Consider the following 25,924-nt stretch of genomic DNA (forward strand, 5'->3'; position numbering starts at 1 on the left):
AAAACATAATGTTTTTATGTCTGAATTAGATCACAGTGGTTACTATCTGGAACAGCATGTTTTATAATCCTTATTATATTCTTAATAAGTATCTGTAAATTGCTGCAATTGCTTCTAAACACAGGGTGCGGTGGTAGCACAAATAACAAGCACATCATAAACTAATAACACCAGTAACACTCATTTATCATGCACAATAGAGCACAACAATGCAGAACAAAAATAACAAGAGTCATTATAAAAAGGATAGATTTATTTAGAATCAGTCACATAATTTGCAAAGATAGCTCCTTTAACAATGAATCATCGTTTTAAAGGCAGAAATCAATATATATATATATCTATATATATATATCTATATATATATATATATATATATATATATATATATATATATATATATATATATATACACACACTATACTACACAGACACAACACTGACATCAAGTAAAGGAAATAAGGTACATTCAAGGTGTACAAAAAGACCAATGACAGATTTTTCTGAGTTTCAGGTTTGGATCTACATGGTTGTTTGACTTTACTGATACGGCTTCGGACCAAATTAGGTTTTATCTACAGCAAAATAAGCAGGTCATTCAGCTCTACAGCAGTTCAAGCAGTCAGTTCTGTTAGGTATGGAAAGCCTGGTGCACGTCATGATGATTTAGGTTATTTGTACATGGCTTTTTGGAGATGAAGGGAGAATGATCTTAGTTCAGCTTGTTCTACAGAATTGTGGTTAATACTTGTTCCAGAATATAGCATATAGACATTTGCAGTGGGTTCCATGTGAAACTATGCCAGTTTGAACCAGAAACAGCTGAAATGAACAAAAAAACTAAGCATTCACAGGAAATGTCCATCGTTTTGTTGTTGTTTGATTGCATTTTGCTATAGAAAACCTTAAAATCGGTCAACAGAAACATTCTTTGGAGACAGAACGGTTCAGCAGTTTAAATTACAGCTCAAATGGATTCTGCTACATATAAAGTGCTTCGGTTTTTATGTCCCTTGCCATCAGGGCTCTGATGTTTTAGCAGTATTGGCTTATTCCTTTGCCACACTGAGATTCGGATTCAAATGGCCCACTGGCGTTAAAAGAATACCCAAACATTACGAGCCCTCCTGTCCCGTGCTGACTTGCAGAGGTTGCATTCGACAAATCAGAAAGGAGATGGAGAGCGAGCGGAATGGCACTTTAATGATGTCACCTCACACCTGACATGGGCTAGACAATATTCATGGTACGACTCGGAGGAGGAGAAGGAGGACAAGGGAAAGTTGCATTTAACGTCTCTCGTATCCGAGCCATCTGACAGACTGAAAATGGATGTCTTGTTTTTCCTAGCCCTTTCTCTGGGATGAAGCCAAGGACGTGTCCTGGTGTGCTTGTCCAGTAAAGGTGGACCGACCTGGTCATGTTTCTAACTCTGCCCCGGCCAATGGAATGACAAACGCCGTTATGTCATCGCCGGAGCCAAGTCTTTCGTTGGGCAGCCGCCAGCCTCTTTCCTTCAGGACTCCACGCGACCGCATCAGGAGGTCTTGTGCTGCTAGAGTGTACCTTTAAAAACATGACATTATCATTTAAACATTAATTAAAAGGGCCTTAGTGATGATGACAAACTGTACTGACATCTTCTGGTGTAACTACTACAACACACCTGATATAGTACACTAGCATTCAAAAGTTCGAGGAAAGTAATAATTAATACATTTATTTAGTAAGGAAGCATTACATTGCTCAAGAGTGACAATAAATACTTCTAAATTGTTACAAAAATATATATATTTGAAATACTGTTCAGTTGCACATTCTATTCGTTCACATCAATTGTGAAGAAAACATTATTTTTCACAAATATATTAAGCAGCACAACTGTTTTCAACATTGATAATGCTAAGAAATATTTCTTAAGCAGCATATAATGATTTCTGAAGGACCACATGACACTAACGATGCTGAAAATCAAGCTTTGCCTCACAGGAATATATTACACTTTAAAACAATTATATTGTAATAAACAAAAATTGGGAGCAGAAAATAGCAGTGTGTAGATTTTTTGTTTATTTTGATTTACATTACTTTTTTTTTAACCATATTTTTTGATCAAATAAATACAGCCTTGGTGAGCTGTATACCGATAGTTCACCTAAAAATGAAAATTAGCCCATGATTTACTCCCCCTCAAACCATCCTAGGTGCATATGACAATGCAGAAATACAATCAGAGTTATATAAAAAATTGTCCTGGCTCTTCCAAGCTTTATAATAATGATAATGGATGGCAGTCCAAGCCCAAAATAATTCATCCATTCATCATGAAAGATGATGAACACACTGATCCAGGGGGTAAATAAAGGACTTCTGAAGTGAAGCCATGGGTTTGTGTTAGAAGAATATCCATATTTAAAACTTTATAAAGTAAAATATCTGGCTTCCGACAGACAGCTGTATGCATCGTTTTACAGCCGAAGAGTAACCCCTGACCTGACGTGCGACATACTGCTGAACTCGGAAGCGTGGAGGATAGAGCATAACAAAAGACTGGTCAAAAAGTAGAAATCTAAAGAAATAATTTTTTAAGAGAAATGTCAGAAAATTAGGGGTTACTCTTTTGGCTAAGTCAACTTGTGTAGGCCGTCTGCTAGTTATTTTAGTCTATAAAGTTTTAAATATGGATATTTTTCCAACACAAACCAATTGCTTTGCTTCAGAAGGCCTTTATTAACCCCCCGTATGGATTACTTTTACGATGGATGGATGCATTTTTTGGACTTCAAAATCAGGACCCCCCATTCACTACTATCTCCACTCCAGGATATGGCGATAGACCTGTGGTCAGGTCAGTTATGATAGAAAGATTGAACGCTTACCTCATGGGATCATTGGGCTCACGGCCAGACAGGAAAGTTGATACTGCGTCGGCAACATCTCTGTCGGTTGTAACGTCCCATAGTCCATCACTACCCATGACCAGGACATCATCAGGCCCGTGTTTGTGCTCAGAGATGTTGTACACCTTGACCTAGATATGAGCATGATATTTTACCATTTCCATGTTATACTTCATATGCAGTATTTTTTGGTGGGTGTACAATCTACTTAAAACAAGGAGTGAACAAAAGACCTTGCAAATATTTTCATATAAATACCCATTAATATACTCACTTCTGGGCAACAGGATAGGAAGGGTTTGATATGAATGTTGGAGTTGTACACTTTCAAGTCATGATCCCCTAAACCACGCGTTACTCCAATGGTAGCCATGACTCGAGCCTACGAGCACACACACACACAGGGTTTTCATGTTATATGGGTGCATTCCATAGACATAATGATTTGTATACTGTACATTATTATCCCCTAACACCTAACTCCTAAGAAACTTTTTGATTTTCAAAACCAAACATTATGTGATTTATAAGCTGTTTTTCTCATGGGGACCAACGCATGTCTGGAATTGCCATCTTCGTGGGTACATTTTATCCTGACGTAAGGTATACCTGAACCACACACACACACACACAGACACAGACACAGATACAGACACAGACACACACAAACATGCACACTTTTTATGGGAACATTCCATAGTCATAGTCATAGTGATTTTTATACCGTAAAATCTGTATATTATATCCCTTTACACTAACCCTACCCTTAACCTAACCATCACAGAACACTTTCTGCATTTTTATTTATTTAAACATCACTTAGTATGACTCATAAGCGGTTTTCCTTATAGTGACCAAAAATGTCCCCACAAGGACAAGGATTTCCGATATTGCCATCTTTGTGGGGACATTTTGTCCCCATAATGTAGGGTTTACCAGACCACAAACATTCAGATGTTTATGTGCCATTTCAGCAAAAAGACTATTTTATATACATACAAACTTTATCAAACAAGACATTATTCCTAAATCGGGCAGAACATTAGCAATTGCCATTTGCAACATCTAACTGCTCCTGCTTTGTAATAAATAGCTGTGAAAACGGTGTGGAAAAGCTACAGACAACTTCATTAGATTATATGTTAGGTCTGTAACAAATGCTACTGTAATGCTGCATTAAAATAAATCCATTTACAGAACCTTTTCTAGTTAAATAGAAAAGCAGAATTATTCACTTACCTTTTTCCCCTCCCCATAAATCAACGGGAACTTGAGATCATCTTCTACAATTGTCTTATATGCCCTGAAATAATAACAGGTAATAATTATGAATGCAATCAAGAAAAATAGTTTCTTATAAAATAACGGCTGCTATAATTCATTCTCATGATTACCAGCCAGTCATCGTGTGGTCTCTGAAGAGCATCTTCTTGCCGAGTTCCTTGTGTTGGATGCGTCTGGGGAATTCAATATGTGTAAACTCATTCCCAAGCAGCTCCGGTTTAAGGAAGCCCTAGAGAAAAGCAGGATAATGAACGAACGGGATTTAGAATTATATTTGGGACAATTACACAGGTGACTCACCAGGTACTGTAGCCGCTGTCTTTCACTTTCAGGTGTGAACTCATTGGACATGGGGATGGCCTCATTATTGTGGACAATTATAGCTCTGTGGGGACAATAATATTGTTTTAGGTAATTTATAACCTATTATACAACTTACAGAAACACTGGATGGTAAAGAGCAGCTAATATATGTCTGGTATGCAGTGGTTTGCATTACTTTCTCATTTATTGCTAAAATCCCCAAGATGATCATGATGGGTAACTGTCATAGTAATTGAGTCATTTGGCCAACAGCCTTTGAAAAATTAACATGGATTTTACTGTTGCAATAACAGTAAATCAGAATATAGCATATTGTGTCCTAAGAGACATATTTATGTCTTCTTTTCATTTCAAGCAATAACAATTTCCTCCAGCTTTCATTATAAAAAATCTGTTTACTGCGGCAAATATAATACAATGCCCTTCAAAAAAAATGGCATCGCACTCACTTATATGAAATGAAAGTTTACAGCTTAAAAAGTCAATGCATCTTGGCATGATTAGGGTCGACATTTAAAACCAAATGTGTTTTTTATAATTAACTTTTTAGCTTTTGACTTTTCTTTCTTTCATCTAAAGTTAAAGACCATCTTCTGTTAGCCTGCTAATATAACATGCACATGTCATCACGGTATCTTTAAGGTGTCCTACCTGCTGTCTCCTGCGTTTGCTACATAGAGTTTCCCCAACAAGTGAATTGCAATCAAGGCACAACAGCCACCAGAGATGCTGTAAGACTCTTTCTCCTTCTCTATCAGGTCATCCTGTTGAGTGGCACAACACTGACTTAGTATTTTATCCTGTTTGCAATGCATACATCTGCACAACATTCAGCAAAATCCCATTCTGAAAATCTGAATTCTGTCACTGTGTATTTTATTTTGTGCCAGTAACACATGGATGTTAGATTTAACAACAAGAATTCTGAAGTCTATCCTTTGCAGAAATAAATGAAAAACAAATAAGTGAATAAGATAATAAAATATCGCTTTTACAATTTACAAATAAACAGACATATTCAGCCGTTCATGTTTCAAATGTCAATGTTAAATTTAGCAATACATAATGACTTGGTTTTACAGACAGGGTTTAGATTAAGCCAGGATTAAACCTTCAATATAAGGGTATTTATAGCTTTTATAAATGTGCCATAGAAAAAAAAAATATTACTGATGTGCATTTTAAGACAAAACAATGGCACTGGTATATTTTTAAGATATATCAGTGTAAATTTCTTTCAGTTAAAACAGCTCAAACATGCATTTTAGTCTGGGACTAGGTGTGAGCCCTGTCTGTGAAACCAGGAGAATAAAACCTAATTTTTTAATTTTATTTTTTTTAAAGCACATTAAACATTCTATGCTTTAGAGGGACATGTCTCTTTAGAGGTAAGGGGCTCTATTAAGCCCTTTTTCAAAGCCTTGATTTTATTTTTGGGGTCTACTACATACACTTTTTTCCACATATTTTGCTATGGATGCTTCTCAATAGGCTGCATATCTCGACTGCCACGTCATCAAGTGTCAGTTTAAAGGATGCTTTGAAGGCAGCCTTCCTTTCGTGTCCTTCACTTGGCATGTTCTGAAGGATGCATCAAGTGTATCCTTCACATCGTCCAATCACCCACAATGCTTTGCACACATTCCAATTCACAAAAAAGAAATGAAGAAAGTGAACTTATAAGTGAAGTCTTATTTTTTACACTGCAAGAAAAAAGGAAGCAAAGCAAAGGAAAGGAAGGAAGCAAAGGAAGTTCAAAGGACAGTGGAGACAGCGGAATAAAGGTCAAATATAATAAATATACGCCGTTTAAAAAAAAGAAAGAAGTATTAAGACTTAATAATAATAATAATGTTATACTGCGCCCCATAAACACAACCAAGTCTAGAAAAAAAACCACAGAACCACCCCTTTAATAGACATGCAGTTAATGACACAGCCTTGGTTTAATGAAGTCCCTCCTTCCAAAAAGCACAATGCGCTCTAATTGGTTGGCTGGACCAGTGTGTTGTGATTAGTCAACCGCTTCGATTGTGTTTCGGCCCTCACAGCCTTTACCACACACTACTAACACTCTTTTTCTTTTTGCGTAAAAATTGAGCTGTGTTTACTGATATAGAGAATAACTTTGGAGTGGACTGTGTGCTGGACACACTAAAGCACTTTGAGATTTCCAGAGAGTTCCAAATGTAAAGTGCAATACAAATAAAATATATTATTATTATTATTATTATTATTATTAAAGAAAGCTGCAAATGTAAAAAAGCATAATAGGACCCCTTTAAAATTCCTTTGGACGCTCATTGGCTGCTCACAAGTTTGAACTGTCCAACAGCATTAACTCAACATGGCAAAAGGATAAAGAACAATAGTGGGCAAATGCTTTATAAAAATGCTAAATAAAATTAAATATACATTTTATATTCGTTATGAAATCTTGTAAGATGTAAGTTAGATTGTATTTGTAGATGTAAGTAGATAAATTGTTTTAAATATTTGTCCATTTTTAAAGTGATTCATTTATTTACATTTGTATTTTTTAATACGTTCATCATTATTTTCTTTTAAGTGGCACACTTAGTCCTCCATAGTCAAAAAAGTGTAAAACCACAGGTTTATCTTATCCTTTCCAGTTCTCACCATCTGTTTGAAGGCGATCTCTATGAGCCCCATGACCAGGCTCTCCACACTGATGTCTTTCTCCATGTGGAACCGCGGCTCATCCGGGAGCCCGTCCTGCTCTTCTCCATCCAGGCAGGCCCCTTTCTTCGCCTCAGCCTGGAACGGGCTCCCGTTCTTGGCCAGGCAGATTGGCGGAGGGCTGTTCTGATTTTCTAGAAGATGGACGACATCACAAAGCCGATCGCGGATGATGCGGTGGAGAAGTTTGGACGCCATGAGAGCAGCACCAGAGCCGGCGTGTCCATCAAACACTCCCCAGAAGTGCATGGGAATGCCTGAAGTGTCCTGAAGGGATGCGGAAGAGGAGAAAGTGTGTGATTTCTGCATCATTAGTCAAAAACAATATCTTTCCTCATACACTGTAAGTCATTGTTCAAATAATTGGGGGAACCACGTTGGCCTGTTGAACCAATGTGTACATTTTTCATTTATAATATTTAATATATTATAACATTTGTTTAAAATACAGGCATTTTACAATAAGCTCTAATTTGTTAACATTAGTTGATGCATTAACTAATACAAACCAACAATGAACAATTCGTATACCATTTATACAAAATAACATTGATTTATTTTTATTTATTTCATTTTATTTATTTATATTGTTGATTGTTTTAAATCTGTAGCAATTTGAGATTTTGTTTAATATAAAGTGGGTTACAAATAAAATGTATTATTATTTATTAACCTTAATTATTGTTAATCAAAATATTCATGCTCATGTTAGTTTACAGTGTATTAATTAATGTTAACATACAACTTTTGAGCTTACAAATGTATTAGTAAATGTTCAGATTAACATTAAGTAAGATTAATAAATGCTGTAGAAGTATTGCTTATTGCTAGTTCGTCAACTAATGCATAGGTATTTATATGCATTTCTAATTTTCAAAATGTCAGTGAAGAAAGATGCTCTTTATTTTTATGCTGTATTATGTTTGTGTAATGTTATAACGCTATTTTGTAGTTACAGCTTCTACCAGTAGGTTGAAACTGGGTCATGCCAACTATCTGAACCTTGACCCCTTGGCTCAAACAGCCAGAGCAGTGTTTTGAAAGAACCAAACTGTGGCTTACTTAAAGTTATCTCTTCACATTATGCTGAAATAGGAGAAACTATATTGTACAGTGCACAAAAAAAGGGAATTATTATATTATGCATCCCCTTTTAATTATTGATAGTGAAAAGTAGTAGTTTTAAACCAATCATACTAGCAAATTGAGTTGATGTTTGGACCATAGGTCATTTATACAATTTAGAAATTGTTCTACAGAAACATCTGACATCAAGACTGCCACAATGTATCAGCATCAAGTATTACAGAGTTTAACAGAGTCCCATATAACAGCACAATACCATGCAATGCCAATTAATACCACAGGGGGGCATCTCGAGTCTTTCCTCAGATTTTCTAGAAACTCCTAAGTATACTCTACAATCTCGATTTCCTCTCATTACATGTTGACAATTACACCCGCTCAAACATGTAAGATCAACGGTCAGCCGGAAGGCCTGTGGCAGCAGCCAATGTTTGTGGCTGGATCTCTGATTCTAAAGAGCAATAGGTCCATGTCAAGCGAATCTCTTGCCTTGCTATCTTTTTATCTGTTTGTCTGTAAGTTATACATTGCAGACAGGCAACACAGCAGACGATAGGATGATGTAATTGATTTAGAGGAGTTGAGAGAGGGTATTAAGTGGGGGAGGGCAACGTCATGTGATGTAAGCAGAAGCGAAAGAGAGACAGAAGTCACTGTCCTGGTTAACAACCTCTGGTGAGTAAATACTGCTGGAGATTTCCAGTCCATTTCTGATTGTTTGAAATGAACTACGCAAAAGAAAATAACAAATGAGATCCCGTCAATGAACTTAATTGTTTCCACACATCAATGAGATTAAATGGGGAGCTAACGAGGTCCTAGCAACTATAGCAACATGCAAAAACAACAAAACACTGACCAAATGCCCTGGAAACCCATTATAAGCAGCCATATAGGAATGCTCTGGCAACTATACACAACTCCTTCCCTTACTAAAAATAAGTATACTTTATTTTATTAAATATACATTGGTAAAGTTCAAGTATATTTTTTTAAGTATACTTAATGTACTAAGTATACTTATATCAATGTACTAGTAGTATACTTGTAAGTGTACTATTTCAATACTACTTGGACTAAATTGGCCCACCTTTTATTGCATATATGAGCCTTTGTCTGAAAAACATACTCTCTTGAGTAAGTACTTATTTTGAATAAGTAATTACTTCATGACTGACAGCACATTCTATATAGTATGAATGTGTGTATTATGTTATACGGACATACTACATCCACCATGTTGTCATAATCATGTGACCTACAAGCATCAGTTGGTCCTTCGTTGCCATTCACAAATCCTCTCCAGTAGCACCATGGGAAAGTACACTTCAGAATTTTGCCAGATGTATTAGGTCATCCGGGTACTTTTTGCCTCCTCTTTTATGAGTACTGTGAATTTGTAATTACTTCTTTTGTCACATACTGTTTTTTTAACCCATTATAATAATAGTGAAAACATGAATTGCCAGATTGCATGATCAATGGTGTGAAAAAAGAGTTTAGTAGATTTTGAGTAAATTCCTATGTAGACTAGAGCTGGACTAGACAATATTTCACTAGAAAATGTTGTCAATATTTTCAAGTTTGAAAGACAGTAAGTAAAATTATGTGAAAGAGTAAACACAACTACAAGCCAAGTAGAATATTCAATTATACTTAAAGGGATAGTTCACCCAAAAATGAAAATTAGCCCATGATTTACACACCCTCAAGTTATCCTAGTTGTATATGGCATTCTTCTTTCAGACGAATAAAAGTTGAGTTATATTAAAAATGTCTTTGCTCTTCCATGCTTTATTATGGCAGAGATTGTTGTTATGTTTTTGAAGTCCATAAAAACGTTAAAAAAAGTTTTAACGCCCTAAAAACACAACACAAAGCATTTTCCTAGAATTGGGGTGGTAAGTTAATGTAAATTATCTAGTTCTGCAAGCCTTCAACAATAAGTTCAACAATACAGATATTATCTGCTATTATCTCAGCTATTATCTCATTTATTATTATTTTTAATTTCCCCTGTGCAATTTTAGGAGAAACAAACGAGATACTTGACAATAATTGAGAATGGTGAAGAGAGAGAAATGTAACCGAGGGCTCAAGAGAGAAATACATCAGTCTGCACGATAACAAAGCCTCCCTTGAACAGATGTCACAACCCTTCTTATTCAAATGTCAATGCAATATTATCTAATGGATCAGACTTGAACAGCTTTCCACTTTGGATTAAGTGTCATTTTGGGGTAAGACGGAGGGGAGGTAAGGGTCAGACTGCAGATGAGGATCATAGAGATCAGACTTATGCAAATACAAACACAAACGCACACTTTGAAGGTCACAAGTCCAGGATAGGTGAAAGCACTGCCTGGACAGCATCACATGATCAAAACTCTCACACACACAAAAAAAGAAGTTTCACTTCAACATGTTCACCAAGACACAAAGGCTTCATTTATACCATTCTAGATCTGCAGTTATGCAATGAGGCTGTTCTATATTTTGATTAGTTTTCAATAACTGAGTTTCACATCATCTGTAAAACTGAGTTAGCTGATGTGTATTGGTTAAATTAGTGTGACTTTTCAAATGAGTCACTAGCTACTGCGGTTGGTGTGCGTGTTAATGTCACAAGCTTAAAGTCTTAAAGAGATTTTTTTGACATGCGCACACCTCACCTCACCTCACAAATACTAGTTTCTTTCCTGTATGCACTTCTTTTCTTTGTCTTAAAAAGCACGGTTAATATCCATTTCGAGTGCTAATTGGGAGACGACGAGCACATGAAGCCTTGTGCCGTGCTGCTTTAGTTGGTAAAAGTATTTGCAAGTGAGTGTGCACCGTGCGGTCATATCTCCTTAAAGGGTTACTTCAGCGATTAGCATGTGGCTTTGTATCAGTAGAAACCCTGGAGTATATTCAAATGATTGTGCTTTCCCCCCTCATATCCCCCTGAGACAAGAGATTTATGCATTTTATTTCTGGAAAAATTCCTCCAATGACGCTAATTGGCGATATTTGCGTCATAGGAGAAATGTTTGGCCAAAGGCTAAAGACTACAGCCAGCAAAGGGAGCCATTTCATCATGCGCATGGGGGATGGAGATCACACTCACAGCACTCAGCTTGCAGCTGCAGCCTCAGGCATTCATGGAAACTGAACTATGCTGAGACAGAGAGCAATGTAAGTGTTTTAACTTTTCAAATTAATTTCTATGAAAATTAAGCTTCCAAAGACATGAACTGAAAATGCGCCAGACTGAACACGCATTGTGAATGTATGCCGCAAATGTGGTCGCGATTACCTCAGCTCTCATCACAAGCTCATCAGCTCATGATGTTAAATGTAATTTGACTCCTTCAGTTAGTGCTCAGTGCTGTGATACTCAGGCGGTGACTCACTCATTATATTGAACAGACACATTCAGTATTTAATTGTAGTGTCTGTTCTCAAACTCAGTCACTGTAGTGGTGGCTTTGGGAATGGCCTCACAGGGCAGCGAAGCATTCTGGGAATTGTTGTCTTTCATCCCCATGAGACAAAAATTAATTTTCTGTCTTTTCTCAATCTAGAAAGCACCAAATTCAAAAATAATTTCACCTTTCTACTACATTAATGACCCAGTTTAAATACAGATTCATCTTCCCAGCGCTGAAGTACCCCTTTAATACACGTTTACACAACAATGTACTAAAAAGTATTTCCTTTGCGGTTTTCACATACAGATGTACATATGACAACATTGTCAAAATGATCCCCTTTCACATGGATCCATGAAAATGACTAAAAACAGTGTATTCTTCTGCCAGGCCAGTAATTGGCAAAGTCACTTCGTAAAGAAACATTCGCCTATAGACTGAACATTAATATGCATGTCCATGACGTCACTGTTTTCACAAATTTAAAAAACTTGCACTCTGAATCCCGTATCCAAAATGTTCTTTTTTTAGTTGAAAATGGTGTAGTGTAATTTTTTTGTAATTGACATGACTTTATTTTTAAACAAAACAACAGCTCGTTCTGTGTCATACATCATTATGCCACTTCTAAGTCATTGCATGTGCACAGAACCATATTGTCCCGCGTATAAGAGATGTAAATGACACCTTTGCGTGTCTCGCTGATGGGCCAAACTTCCCCCATACATGATTTTAAAAAGTAAGGCGGTACCCAGATTTCAAATGTACAATAAGATTTCACTTCTACTGTTAATGAAATGTTGTTGGATAGCCAAATTTTATATAATTCAGATGGGCTACAGGTTAATTTAATTAAATGTGATTGTTTGTACATTTCACCAGTATGTACCATACTTGTTTTAAAACAAAAATGTAAATATGAAAAATATGCAATATGACAATTATTTTCAAATAAAAGCGTTTTTTAAAATAAAATATAAGATTTGGTCTTCAAAAAGCCATTTTCCAAATGGTACATCTTGAAAAAGGAGGGTTGTCTTATATAATCAGGTTCATCCAATATTCAGATCAATACAGTACTTTCCAGTCTCAGTTTTCAATCCAATCAAGTGTTTCCATTTTCTATAGAACAGATTAGAAAAGTTTTAAACCACCCCATACAATCCAAAAGAAATTTTCATTGTATTTGGCAAGTCTGACTTTTCTATTCTGACTATGCTACTAGTCCAGTTAAAATATGATTATTGGGGTCCATGTAAGCTACTAACAACTTTGTCTATGTTTCTATGTCTGACTTAGAAAAGAATAGATATTAGGGGCTTTTGCACCGGAGGAACCTTTTCATCGTTTCTAGAAATATTGGTGGAAGTACCCGGATTTTGGTGCGTTCGCAACGCAAGAACTAGGAATGATTTTAGTTCTAGGAACTCCTTTGGGGAAACTAATTTAGCTCCTACTTCAGAGTAGGGTCCAACCCAGCACAATAGGAACTACCAGTGACGCAAGTTTATGCTGATTGGCCAAACACACACAAAACGCAAGCACCAGCTATTTAAAAAAAACAAAAAAAGCAGTCTACACACCCAGATTATAGATATTTACCCCAGAAACTAAACAAAGGAAAACAGTGATCGATCTTTACGCTAAAGAGAAAATCCAGTGCAACTTTGAGGAGACCAAGCAAGTATCTCAGCTTAGCTAGCGACAATAGACATCAACCACATGGCAAATGCTAATTCTTTTTCGCATAATATCTAAATTCTTTGTATAACAGTTCTATCTAATAATGTATTAGTCAGGACTTTTAAACAGACTGTAAACTAATGAAGATGGAGAATGTGAGAGCTGTGTGCTCTGGCGTTCTCAGTGCCAAAATAAAAGTCACTTCAGAGTTCCAACTGGTGGTGCGAATGCAACCAGGAAAATGTTCTTAGGGGAAGTTTTAGTTCTAAGGGAACCACCCTGGTGGTTAGGGTTAGTCCTAGTTGCAGGTAGGAAGATGAAGACGGAAGACTCAATCTAAATACAAGTTTAATTACAAACATACAAGGCAAGCAGGATCAACACAACATAGCATAATGGTTACCGGACAAAGACTGCGTCTCAATCAGCTCCCTATTTCAGTAGTCAGGGCACTGACTAGGGAATAATTAGATGGGCGGATTCCCTGATCAGTGCCCTGACTACTGAACTAGGGAGCTGATTGAGACACACACTGAGTGAAAAGGATTGAACTATATTGTAGACCGAAACAAGATAATTAACTAAACACAGCTGAATAGAACTTAACTAACGAGGGTAACCAATGAAACACAAGTGGCAGGAAAATAGGCTTGTTCGAGATCCATCTGCAGACTGATCGGCATATGACATCAAAGTGACATCAAAGACATCATATGACCGCGAAACCGATTGTAGAGTAAACTCCTTATGCTTTTGAATCTCTCTCACGGTACTAAGATGTCATACACCGATCGGTCTGCACAGCACCGATGGATTTAGAACAAGCCTATTGTTACAAAAGAAACACAGGGAACAAGGAAACAAACTTAAAGTCCATGTTAAGGCAAGCTAAACATGACTGTGACACCTAGAACTAAGTTCATAGAACTACCCTGTGCAAAAACCCCTAATTGTATTGTGGTTAAAAGTTATTTTATCTTTCATAATGATGGCTGAATTATGCTTTGCCTGACATTTTAAAGACGGCACAATGGCCTTTTCTTCCCTAATGTGACGTATATCTGAGTAAAACAAAATAATGTAGAGTGGGACTTAATAATTTCCATCAAGAATTGATTGGATGGTCGTAGTTAGCTATTGGTGGATCATGTGAGTGACAGATGGCAACCCTCGTGCCAGTAAAAACATCATCAGAGAAGAGATGACACTGCAAGAGAGGCATTTTAATATTTTATACAAAAATTAGTGCTGTCAATCGATTAAAATATTTAATCGTGATTAATCGCATGATTGTCATCAGTTAACTTGCGATTAATCACAACTTAACCGCACATTCTTATCAGTTGTAAATGTATCTTAAATTAAGTTTACATTAGGTTTTTAATACTTTAATCAACATGGGTATGGACAAATATGCATGCTTTATGCAAATGTATGTTTGTTATTAGTGAAACCATACGTATTCACTAATAATCAATAATACAGCATGATGACTAGACGTATCAAAGGTCACAGATGTTTATCAAAGAACTTGATCATGTCTCGTAAGCCTAAGCTTAAAAATCAGAATAAGCAGTGATTTCTCTCATTTTAAGAATATAAATAAAGGGAGTTTTTACACTGGCAGTTTAGTTCAGAACAGAGTACAGTTTGTATGAAAAATTGGTAATGTAAAAGCTGTCATGCGGACCTGTGAGCGCACCAGAACCACACCATACCAGGAGGAGGTCCATATTGCACCAGTAAGAATATAGTGCGGCCCCTTTAAGAGATGCTTATTGAACTGGTGGTATTTTGTGTCTGTGTGCCTAACCGGGTCCTAACACAGTCTTTCGACCTGGAGTCTAATAAAAGTTAAACAGAAAATATAGTAGCCTGTAGGCATTAACTGCACTTTTGGTTTTACAATAGTAATATTAATGTTAACCCTTTTCTTTCCCTATTAATGTTTGCCACGGCATCCTTTATGTCTATGGCTTATCTCAACTACGGGCTACGCCAAGGATCAAACAGAAAATGTGTGCTGCGTTAATCGCATGTTAATAAATTTGGTGCCGTTAAAATTAATTTGCGTTATTAACGCATTAATTTTGACAGCCCTAAACAAATCTTTCATGGCGACTTTAAATGGGTTAATTTCTATTAAATCTAGTCAATTTCTAGAACTTTAGCTAAAAATGGAGAGTCCTTTCAATTATATGTGGCTTTTTTTTAAACTGTAGATTACATTTCAATTCTGCAACAGATGCCAGAGCTGAATGGGATTGCCGGGGTCAGTGAGCTGACCGTCCCTCAGCAAGATAAATCTTTCATAATCTTACCTGAGACCAGTTTTTTCCAGTTCAATTGATACACAGCAACTGTACTGCAAAAGTAGATCAGGGATCTTTCTTATATAGATATTTGAATGAGTTCATAAATATCGAGAATTGAAGCACACTAGAGACTCGCCTCACTATTGATTTTAATAGAGTTTGGCATTAGCATGTCTTGCAGAAATATTCATTTATTTTCATGCAAACAAAAAATTATGACTGTTTGGCAAAAAAAAGGATGTTGTGACAGACCAACTTACCCCACCGTCCTCCAGTAACATGGAGCAGCGCTGCTGCTTACTATTCAACTTCCTGATATACATCAGCTCACAGGAAGCCTGGTCTTCATTCAGCATGCTTTTCCCAGCATTGATCACCCTGAGAGAGAGAGACCAAATCACTGGTGTCATTTATTTATTTTCCAAAATTAAAACAAAAAAGTAAAAATAGGAGAATACATATTATGCAGATGAATATCATTTCTAGTATGATGGCAGACTAACATGAAGAGAAACATAAAGCCATTATTTCCCAAATCTGGATTATAAAAAGCCATACTCCTCCTAATCTGCTGAGAGCAGTAAGACGCTTCAGAGGCCACAGTCATGACCCAGCAGATCTGATGAGATATTTATTAATGTTAGGGGTTTCCCTTCAAACATTTATAAGTATTAGTCAACATTTCTTCTACAAATGATCCCTACACATTAAAAATAAAAAAAGATTTAAGAGTCTGAGAATACCAGAAACTGTACACGAAACAAAGGCAAGTCTGTTTAACCATACTCTGGTCTATTATGCCCATTTTAATAAAAAAATTATAGTAATTATAGCATTTACTTTATGCATACTTAAAATAGGGATGTAGGAGACATAGTACTTAAAAATTTAAAGTACCCCTATAATGTTTTTTTGAATATTCCCTTTCATGCAGCATGTAATATCGCGGTTTGTGAATGTAAAAGTCTGCAAAGTTATAAAATAAATTTCAAAACAAATTCTCAAATCTCAGATTTCAATGCAGGATTCGCAAAATGCTTGCTCTTGAAAGATAGGTCAGTAACTGGTTCATTTGGACCAGCTCCTCAAAATCACAACCTGTAACTATGAATAATTGTCATTTTTACTACTTAAAGGGGGGGGGGGGGGGGGGGGGGGGGGTGAAATGCTGTTTCATGCATACTGAGCTTTTTACACTGTTAAAGACTTGGATTCCCATCCTAAACATAGACAAAGTTTCAAAAACTAATGTTGGACGTTTGATGGAGTATTTCTGTGTTAAAAATACTCCTTCCGGTTTCTCACAAGTTTCGGAGAGTTTTTTTCGAGTATGGGTCGGCTTGACGGTAATAGAACGGAAGGTCCTTGTATAGGCCGTACGGGCTCTTCTCCCAGTAGGGTGCGCGCGCGTGACTAGAGCGAGAGAGGAAATGCACGCCCATAAACACTCCGCACCGCGCTCCACTTTATTCCTATGGGTGACATCAAGCGACTTCAACGCTTCAGCACAGCATTCCGGGAAGGCAGCGCTGCATTTGAACGCAGAAATGACGGGAAGCTTCACAACATCGTTTCAGTCGCATCGCAAAGTGGATTTACACGCCACTGCTGTCACAGGACTTCACCAAATCATACCAAAGAAGAGGGTTGGGCTGTATATGGTGAAGTCCTAAAAGCAGTGACTTGCTGTGCTGAAGTGTTGAAGTCGCTTGATGTCACCCATAGGAATAAAGTGGAGCGCGGTGCGGAGTGTTTATGGGCGTGCATTTCCTCTCTCGCTCTAGTCACGCGCGCACCCTACCGGGAGAAGAGCCCGTACGGCCCATACAAGCACCTTCCGCTCTATTAACGTCAAGCCGACCCATACTCGAAAAAAACTCTCCGAAACTTGTGAGAGACCGGAAGGAGTATTTTTAACACAGAAATACTCCATCAAACGTCCAACATTAGTTTTTGAAACTTTGTCTATGTTTAGGATGAGAATCCAAGTCTTTAACAGTGTAAAAAGCTCAGTATGCATGAAACAGCATTTTACCCCCTCTTTAAGCAATATACCCATAATCCAAGCATACATTATTATTCTACACATGTATATATAATATGCTGTAGTTTTCATTTAGAATCAGCTCACAAAGCCCTGCTGTAAGCAACTCTCAAAAGAGGAAGTGTTTCATTGTAACAAGTTCCTTCTTCTGAAGTTACAATTTCTTTATTTCTGCAACATTTGGTTTCAACATAGAATGATTTCTTTAAATGAAAGTAACACACTTAAAATGGAACATTGTGATTTTTAAGAGAAGCACAATCATTGTGCGTGCAAAAGAAAGAAAAAGCAGAACTAACGTCATTATTTGTGGAAAATACAGAGTAGAGCAATGAGCTAAAGCCACAATACTGAACCCTTTATTAGCCAGGCTTGCCACCACCAGTGTTATTCTCAAACCAAAAAAAAAAAGTGTCAACTAACATTTCCTGTCTCAGGTGACGGGTTAACTGACAAAGGTTTTTTTTTTTTTTTGCAGAACAGTCATGCTAAACCCCTCTGTCATTTTAGTTCTCCTTGTGAAGATCCCCAATCCAACACGCAGTGCAGTAGATTTTCGTGCAGGGATTGATTTGTAAACCAGTCAAAATCCAAAGGTCAAGGTTTGGTCGACTAGTTATCACCCTTCTGGTGGAATACCAGAACCTTGTGGGATTTTTCCTGTGCATCCTGTGGGGAAAAGCGTTTCTTTTCATTGACCCACAGTGTATTCCAAATTTAATTTAATTTATTAGCCATTTTGTCAGTGAATATTTTATCATATATTAATAATATATAGTGATTAATCACAGGGCATTTAAAAAAACGGATGCTGGTTTGTTGTGCGCTAGATTAGTAAACTCTTAATAATATCAGGTTTCACATCATTGATCTGACAATATCAGAAGATAGTTATTAATGTAGCGCTTCAGGCTAAACATTATGTCTTCATTAAAATGTCTATTTCATATTACAATCATGTTCGTAGTCCTAGATTTATAAAACACTCTGACATCAGATATCCTTCCTCAAGCAATAAACGTGACTGTAAAAAATTCCCAGCCAAACCCTATAATAACTTTCAAAAGGCTTTTTTAAATGATATGTATTGTATAAATGTGTATATCTGTATCTTAGCATTGCTGTGAGTGTGTGCTCAGGAGAGAGATGCAGCTTTAATATTGTGTAACTCGAAAAACCTGATGAGCAATTCTTCACCTCCACCCACTGCGCTTATGAATATAGAATTAATGGGTTCCTTTTTATGGCACTGTTTATCTTGAATTGTGCCTCCTGTCTTATTTATAAAGTAGATTAACAAATCTGAAAAGCAAAGAAATTAAAGAGTATCCTATTTGACGGATTTAAGATTGTTTGCCCATCCTTCAACAGCCAAACAGAAATGTGCCATTAAACTGTTTAGGTCAGACTGAAATTACAATGAGGTTTTTTAATGCAAATGCAATGCACTTTTTTGATCAACTAGGTTTTACTATACAAATTAGACAAAGTGCAGTGTCACAATACTTATTAAAGGGGGGGTGAAATGCTGTTTCATGCATACTGAGCTTTTTACACTGTTAAAGACTTGGATTCCCATCCTAAACATAGACAAAGTTTCAAAAACTAATGTTGGACGTTTGATGGAGTATTTCTGTGTTAAAAATACTCCTTCCGGTTTCTCACAAGTTTCGGCGAGTTTTTTTCGAGTATGGGTCTACTTGACGTTAAATAGATCGGAAGGTCCTTGTATGGGCCGTATGGGCTCTTCTCCCGGTAGGGTGCGCGCGCGCGTGACTAGAGCGAGAGAGAGGAAATGCACGCTGTAAACAGTCTCTCAGGTGCAGATCCAGGCGTCCGTGAACACTTATGACGCGCCGCGCTCCACTTTATTCCTATGGGTGACGTCGAGCGACTTCAACGCTTCAGCACAGCATTCCGGGAAGGCAGCGCTGCATTTGAACCGATTTGAACGCAGAAATGACGGGAAGCTTCAAGGCATCGCTTCAGTCGCGTCGCAAAGTGGATTTCCACGGTCACTGCTGTCACAGGACTTCACCAAATCATACCAAAGAAGTGTGTTTTTGACAGAGCGGTCCTGCTTTGGAAGATGCCGGTGAGTAAATCAACTTCAAATGTCTCTGCTATTGGCTACCGTCGCATGAGTAAACATCAGTAAACGATACGATCGCGTGCTTCGTCATTCAAATGCACTAACGGTTACTCCATTGTTGTTCTGTATAACGTTACACTATTCTGACTCTGACGTGCAAAACCGTTTTGCTTGCTACCTCTAAGGTCTAGTCACATACAATAGTCCATAAACCGAATCATGTCCTCATAAACTGCACACAAAGGCCCCTAAATACAGTACATACCACAGAGACGGACATCCTGATGTTGCCGTTTCTCCTGTTCAATTTATTTGAGCCTCAGATTTGATTGTGGATCATTATCTGTATTAGCTGAGATAGATGGGTTTCTCCACGCTTGAGGACGTCACCGCTTTGCGCGCTTGTCATTCTTTAGCTCCGCCCACACGATACGCCTCCAGGCGCTCGTTTTTTTCCGGAAAGACTCGGTACAGCCCATATTTCTTTTATAAATATGATAAAACTAAAGACTTTTCGGAGATATGAAGGATGCAATACTACTCTATAGGTACTCAAGATTGACATGAGATTGACTGAAACTAAGTGTTTCATCCCCCCTTTAAATCAGTCACCAAAAAGTATGTATTAAAACTGAAACATGACAGGGGAAGACTCTAGATTAACCAGTCTAACTCACTAACTGACTAGTTGGTTGTTGGGTGACTAAATCAATTACTAGTATCGAGCCATCTCTACAGAGAACCAGTGATTATAATTCACTTGCACTCTTACATTTATTGACAGGAATTCATCTATTGTGGCGTGGGATGTGGGTGCATGCTGGATCTGTTTGACTTTGCCAGCTTGGCAGCACCATGTTCATAGAAAGCCAATCTCCTTGAGCCACAGTGGATGACTCAGCAATATCTTCTAGAAAATGAGTGTGTTTTGGGGAATCTGAGGAGTGCTGCCATTAATTGCACACTACGTGTCTTTAAGAGGCCGCCAGCATGAAACAGAAAGTTTCGGTCAACTTTTCTTCTCTATTGTCACGTATATAAAAGTGAAACAGCTTCTTGAACTAGTAAAAAATGGGGTGGGTGGGACTTGATTTTGACGAGAAAATGATTGGATGGTTGTGGTTTGCAATTGGTCAATCTCATGTGAGTGCCAGCTTGCCCTGGGGAGGGGAAGATATTTTAATTGAAGGTTATGATGGCACATGAAAAGAAAAATAGTGAAAAAAACCTATACTAAATTGAAATGTTTTTAAAATACATGTATTTCATACGAAGTAAAGCCATTAATATACTGACATATCTCTTGAGACCTATACTGACATAACTATTAGAACTTTATGTGGAGCACTTTATTTCACATTGCACATTTCTTAATATTAAGCTGAAAATGTGTTTTAATATAGTAAGGATAGTATAATATCAGTATTTAAATGCAAGACGTTTAGCTTTGTGGGACTATATTTTCTTTGTCAAAAAATAAATCTGTTAAATCTGATTCTGTGTGAAGAATAATATATTGATATTTAATATTATTTTAATATATTTTCTGTCAAACTTTGGTGTTACTTTAAATAGAAGTGTGGTTATTTTTATTTATCAGCTTGTATTTATTGAATTCAGAAAACTCATTTAACAAAAAAATCGTATTACTTAATCTTAAAATATTAATATTATTATTTTATAAGTCATTTTCAGTTTTAGGTTTTTCAGCCAAGTGCATCTAGAACATTCGCTTTTCAGGCCAGAATTTTAATTTCGTTGCATCCCTAATAAATGCAGTTTATGAATCAAACTGATATGCCTCTCAACTCCATGATTTAAAGATCCGGTTAACAGCTCACGGCAGGAAAGGATCGATTAAATTCAATTTTGGTGTATTTGGTCTGTCTTCAAAACATATCACACAAGACTTCATGATTCTTGCTGGTGCTTTTGCATCCTTATCACAGTTTGAAAGCTTTAGCCTCCAATTAACTGTAATTGCATGGAAAACAGTAACTATGCAATCTTCTCTTTTTGTGTTTAGTTAGTTGCACATGCTATACTGAATTAGGAGTAAAAAAGATTGTGAAGACTGTTTCATGCTGACTTGATGACAATCAAGGACTATCAACGGGCTTAAAACATTTAACTTTGTTTGTTAGCCTGTGTGTGAGCACATGCTAAAGCTAGCAGCTAAAAGTCTGTTTGTTTCCACACTTAAGAGAACACGCTCAGTTTCAATTTCTGTCATCACGCAGCCCCAAACAAAGTTCTCCTCTTGTACCATAGTTAATAATAGATTAAATAACCAGAGGCTAACTGGGCATATTTCAGTATCAGGGCCTGCTCTCTCTTCATCGCTTCTTCACACTGGGCTCTTTATAGGTCTATGTCAAAAATATGACAATTTTCCCAAACCACCTAACATTATATTCATTCATTTAATGGTATGACTCAAGACTGCATCATCTCTCTGGCTTTGATCTTGGACACTTTGTGTCAGTTTGTGCAAGTATGGTCTTGATCTTCACTCAACAGACTGATTAAAAAAAGTCAGGATTCCCATCCTTTTTACCCATATATATATATATATATATATATATATATATATATATATATATATATATATATATATATATATATATATATATATATATATATATATATATATGGGTAAAAAGGATGGGAATCCTGACTTTTTTTAATCAGTCTGTTGAGTGAAGATCAAGACATATCAGTCTGTTGAGTGAAGATCAAGATATATATATATATATATATATATATATATATATTATGTATATACACTCTCAGAAAAAAAGGTACAGTGTCACTGGGGCGGTACCCTAAGGTACAAAAGTGAAAAGGTACCTCTTTGTATCTTACTCACCCCTAAATGGTACATATTAGTATCTTAAAAGGTACATATCAGTACTTTAAGAGTGCGTATTAGTACCTTAAAGGTACATAGTAGTACATTTAAGGTACATGTTGGTACCTTTTCGGTTTTGTACCTTAGGGTACCACCCCAGTGACAGCAATGTACCTTTTTTTCTGACAGTATATATATATATATATATATATATATATATATATATATATATATATATATATATATATATATATATATATATATAAATATATGGTAAATGGACTGCATTTATATAGTGCTTTTAACAGACCCATGGCCATCCAAAGCGCTTTACATCTTGCCTCACATTCACCCTCTCATTCACACACCGACATATATATATATATATATATATATATATACATTCATTGGTAAAAAGGATGGGAATGCTGATTTTTTTTTTATCAGACTGTGTATATTTTAATATATATATATATATATATATATATATATATACATATTCATTATTCAGTTGTATTTTTACTAGAAATGTTTTATAAAAAAGTTTTTTTCTTCACCTTTACCAATGTGTGACGTTATTACAACATTTCTGTTCATATTTAATAATACTTTAATTATAAATTATTTATTATAATTTAAATAATTTTAATTATTTAAATGTTTTATTATAATATATACATATATATATATATAACCCCCCCCCCAAATGTTTGCATGCTAATCTTATAAGATTATCATATATTTTATATCAATTATGACTTTAAATAAAATGAAAGGGATAGAAATTCTCAGTTGTCCAAACCTGTATGAATTTCTTTTTTCTGTTAAACAGATATTTTGAAGTTGACAGTAGCCATTGACTTCCATAGTATTTTTTCCAAGTCAAAGGCTACTGTCAACAGTTTGGTTACCCACATTCTTCAAAATATCTACTACTCATTTTTCATTTTTTGATGAACTATCCCTTTAAATACCATCATTCGGACATGAATGCACCAATAGCCTACTATATAGGGCCGAAGTGCCCTAATGCATCATAATGTTCCCAGGTCTCTCCCCTGAAGCTGAGCATCAACTAGAGAAATGCATAATATGACTAAAGAAATTCCCATTCATTTTTAAGATCGTATTCATTTTCATGACTGTTTTAGGCCTGGAAATCAGGTTTTTTAAGCTGTATGTTGCCTCAGATGCACAGGTAGCGAGAACGGACTGTCCTGTGGTAAAAAAAGTACTGCACTATGGTAAAGATGCACACTATCCATTAGTGTATAACCTGACATAGGTTGCAGCATTTTCATGTGTAAATGTAATGATTAATTCTTGTGGACTGTAGCTGCGTCATCATCAGTGCAGTTACGACACATTTCACTGAAAACATTCCGACGATCCAGCTGACTCTAGAGCGCTTAGAGTCAGAGGATGATAGTGATGATGATGATGGTGAGCCATTGCCCTTGGTTAGGCGTGACATATAACCTTCCTCATCAATGACGTCACTATCATTCTAAATCAACAATTCATTCATTATGCGCATCTTAAACATGCAAAAACACGACTCACTCCGCGTATCCCGTTCGCCACGGCAGCCTGCTGTCTCTCTTGAGCGTGATGACCGGTCTGGACGCGTGCTCGGTGGAGTACTGCAGCAGCTCCGGTGTCAGGTCCAGAAACTCGGGTCGGCTGTAGGGGAAGCGCGGCGGCAGCCCGTCCGTGCCGCCGTTCTGCGCGGATCCGTGCTGCTGCTGATGGTGGTGGTGGCCGTGCGGGATAATTCCGCCCACCAGCGAGGACATGGCGTTTTTAACTTTGCTTATCATCGCAATAAAATATGTGACATCAGCGGCGCGCGAGGAACGGTAATCTAAACGATATATAACCCTATACGAACCAAGCGGCAAAAACGAAGTAGTTCAGTCGCGATGCAGGAAGCGATTGACCCCATGTGACGATTTGACAGAGAATGTTTTCCTCGTCGAAAAAATCCTCTCCCCGCAGAGTGTGTATCATCACCCGAGAAGCTTATATCCGCCTATAGCACGGAAGATGTAAGTGCTGCTATAGCACTCTCAGCCGACCAGCCAGTGAATGCACACACACACACACACACACACACACCGTCCAAATTATACATTGACATGGAGGGGGCAACTATTTTAAAGGAATGTCGTCTTTTCAATGGATTTTATAATAATAATACAAATAATAACGACAATAAAATGTAAATTCAAAGGTTGGCTATAATTTCAATACACAATCTGCCGAGGTTCATCTAGCATCACAGTATACATAACATTTAAAACATTATTTTAACTAAACAATTTATTGTTATTAGCATTATTTTTAGTATTATTATATTGTATAGCCTATAATTTTATGATATGCAAGTGATAATGGCATTAGGCTACTTAAAGGGATAGTTCACCCAAAAAGTTCACAGGCTTGATGTGAGAGGACCAATGATGAGGTTTGTTCTTGTGCCACGCAGCATGTTTGAGCTTCAGGAACCAATGAGATTCATTCTTGTGTGTTACACACATAGAGCGTAAAAAAAAAAAAAAATGGACGACGCAACTTCATCCGTTTCCCCTGACAAGAGTTGAGGTTTCCGACGCCCCGCACGGCGCTGACATCTTGGGACCGAGTCTGCGCATTGGAGAGCAGGAAGTAGAGCCGCGATATCAAAAGCCCGCCCACACTCTCACAGATGCAGAACAATTCATTATGTTGGTGTGAAATGAACAGTTATGGAAATGTAGAAATTAAAGCTAAAACTCCAATCTGCTCCCCAAAATCCTGAAAAAAAAAGTCTGTTAGTGCCTCAGTGACAACTTCACTCAGAGAAGACGTCAATCTCAGCTGTCAATCATGAGGTCCCCCCCCCCACCACCACCATTTTTATTGCATCAAATAACTAACTAAAACTAAACTTATTTAAAAAACGAAGACTTGAAATTAAATTATCGTCATAAAAACTTGGGGGTCAAGGCGTGAAGGCTTCAGTTTCAGCTTCATGGAGGATTCATTCTCGTCTTATGCATCACATTTAAACTTCCTCATGAACCAATAAGATTCATTCTCGTCTTATGCATCACATTTAAACTTCCTCAAGAACCAATAAGATTCATTCTCGTCTTATGCATCACATTTAAACTTCCTCAAGAACCAATAAGATTCATTCTCATGTTTTCGCAGCACGTTTGAGCTTCCGCAAGAACCAATTAGATTCATT

The 25,924-nt window shown here is 36.9% G+C and overlaps 2 protein-coding genes across 2 annotated transcripts in view; one reads left to right on the plus strand and one right to left on the minus strand.

Moving 5' to 3' along the window:
- Window positions 1-418: 418 nt before the first annotated feature.
- ppm1j (protein phosphatase, Mg2+/Mn2+ dependent, 1J) lies at window positions 419-24,790 on the minus strand. Its single transcript, XM_067460323.1, has 10 exons — window positions 24,256-24,790; window positions 15,966-16,083; window positions 7,149-7,475; window positions 5,160-5,272; window positions 4,485-4,569; window positions 4,295-4,413; window positions 4,140-4,203; window positions 3,175-3,282; window positions 2,880-3,031; window positions 419-1,566 (listed from the first exon to the last, which is right to left on the minus strand). Exons 1-10 carry the CDS (start codon window positions 24,510-24,512, stop codon window positions 1,419-1,421), a joined length of 1,491 nt encoding a protein of 496 aa, XP_067316424.1. The 5' UTR covers window positions 24,513-24,790; the 3' UTR covers window positions 419-1,418.
- The window catches only part of tafa3a (TAFA chemokine like family member 3a), a 172,265-nt gene continuing 155,041 nt past the window's right edge, over window positions 8,701-25,924 (plus strand). Inside the window, exons 1-2 of the mRNA XM_067460324.1 lie at window positions 8,701-8,969; window positions 11,318-11,471. The gene's annotated coding sequence lies outside the window, so the exon portion shown is untranslated. The remainder of the gene's footprint in view (window positions 8,970-11,317; window positions 11,472-25,924) is intronic.

The sequence above is a fragment of the Pseudorasbora parva genome, chromosome 12 (assembly GCF_024679245.1).
Source record: "Pseudorasbora parva isolate DD20220531a chromosome 12, ASM2467924v1, whole genome shotgun sequence".
Lineage (NCBI taxonomy): Eukaryota > Metazoa > Chordata > Actinopteri > Cypriniformes > Gobionidae > Pseudorasbora > Pseudorasbora parva.

What these genes read in the sequence shown, in the direction of transcription:
- ppm1j (XM_067460323.1), bottom strand. Translation starts at nt 24,512, where the DNA reads ATGATAAGCAAAGTTAAAAACGCCATGTCCTCGCTGGTGGGCGGAATT. An exon ending in TGGCGAACGGGATACGCGGA is followed by an intron (nt 16,084 to 24,255) that starts GTGAGTCGTGTT and finishes TCTCTCTCTCAG; the next exon opens with GGTGATCAATGCTGGGAAAA. An exon ending in GACAGCGGCTACAGTACCTG is followed by an intron (nt 4,414 to 4,484) that starts GTGAGTCACCTG and finishes GCTTTTCTCTAG; the next exon opens with GGCTTCCTTAAACCGGAGCT.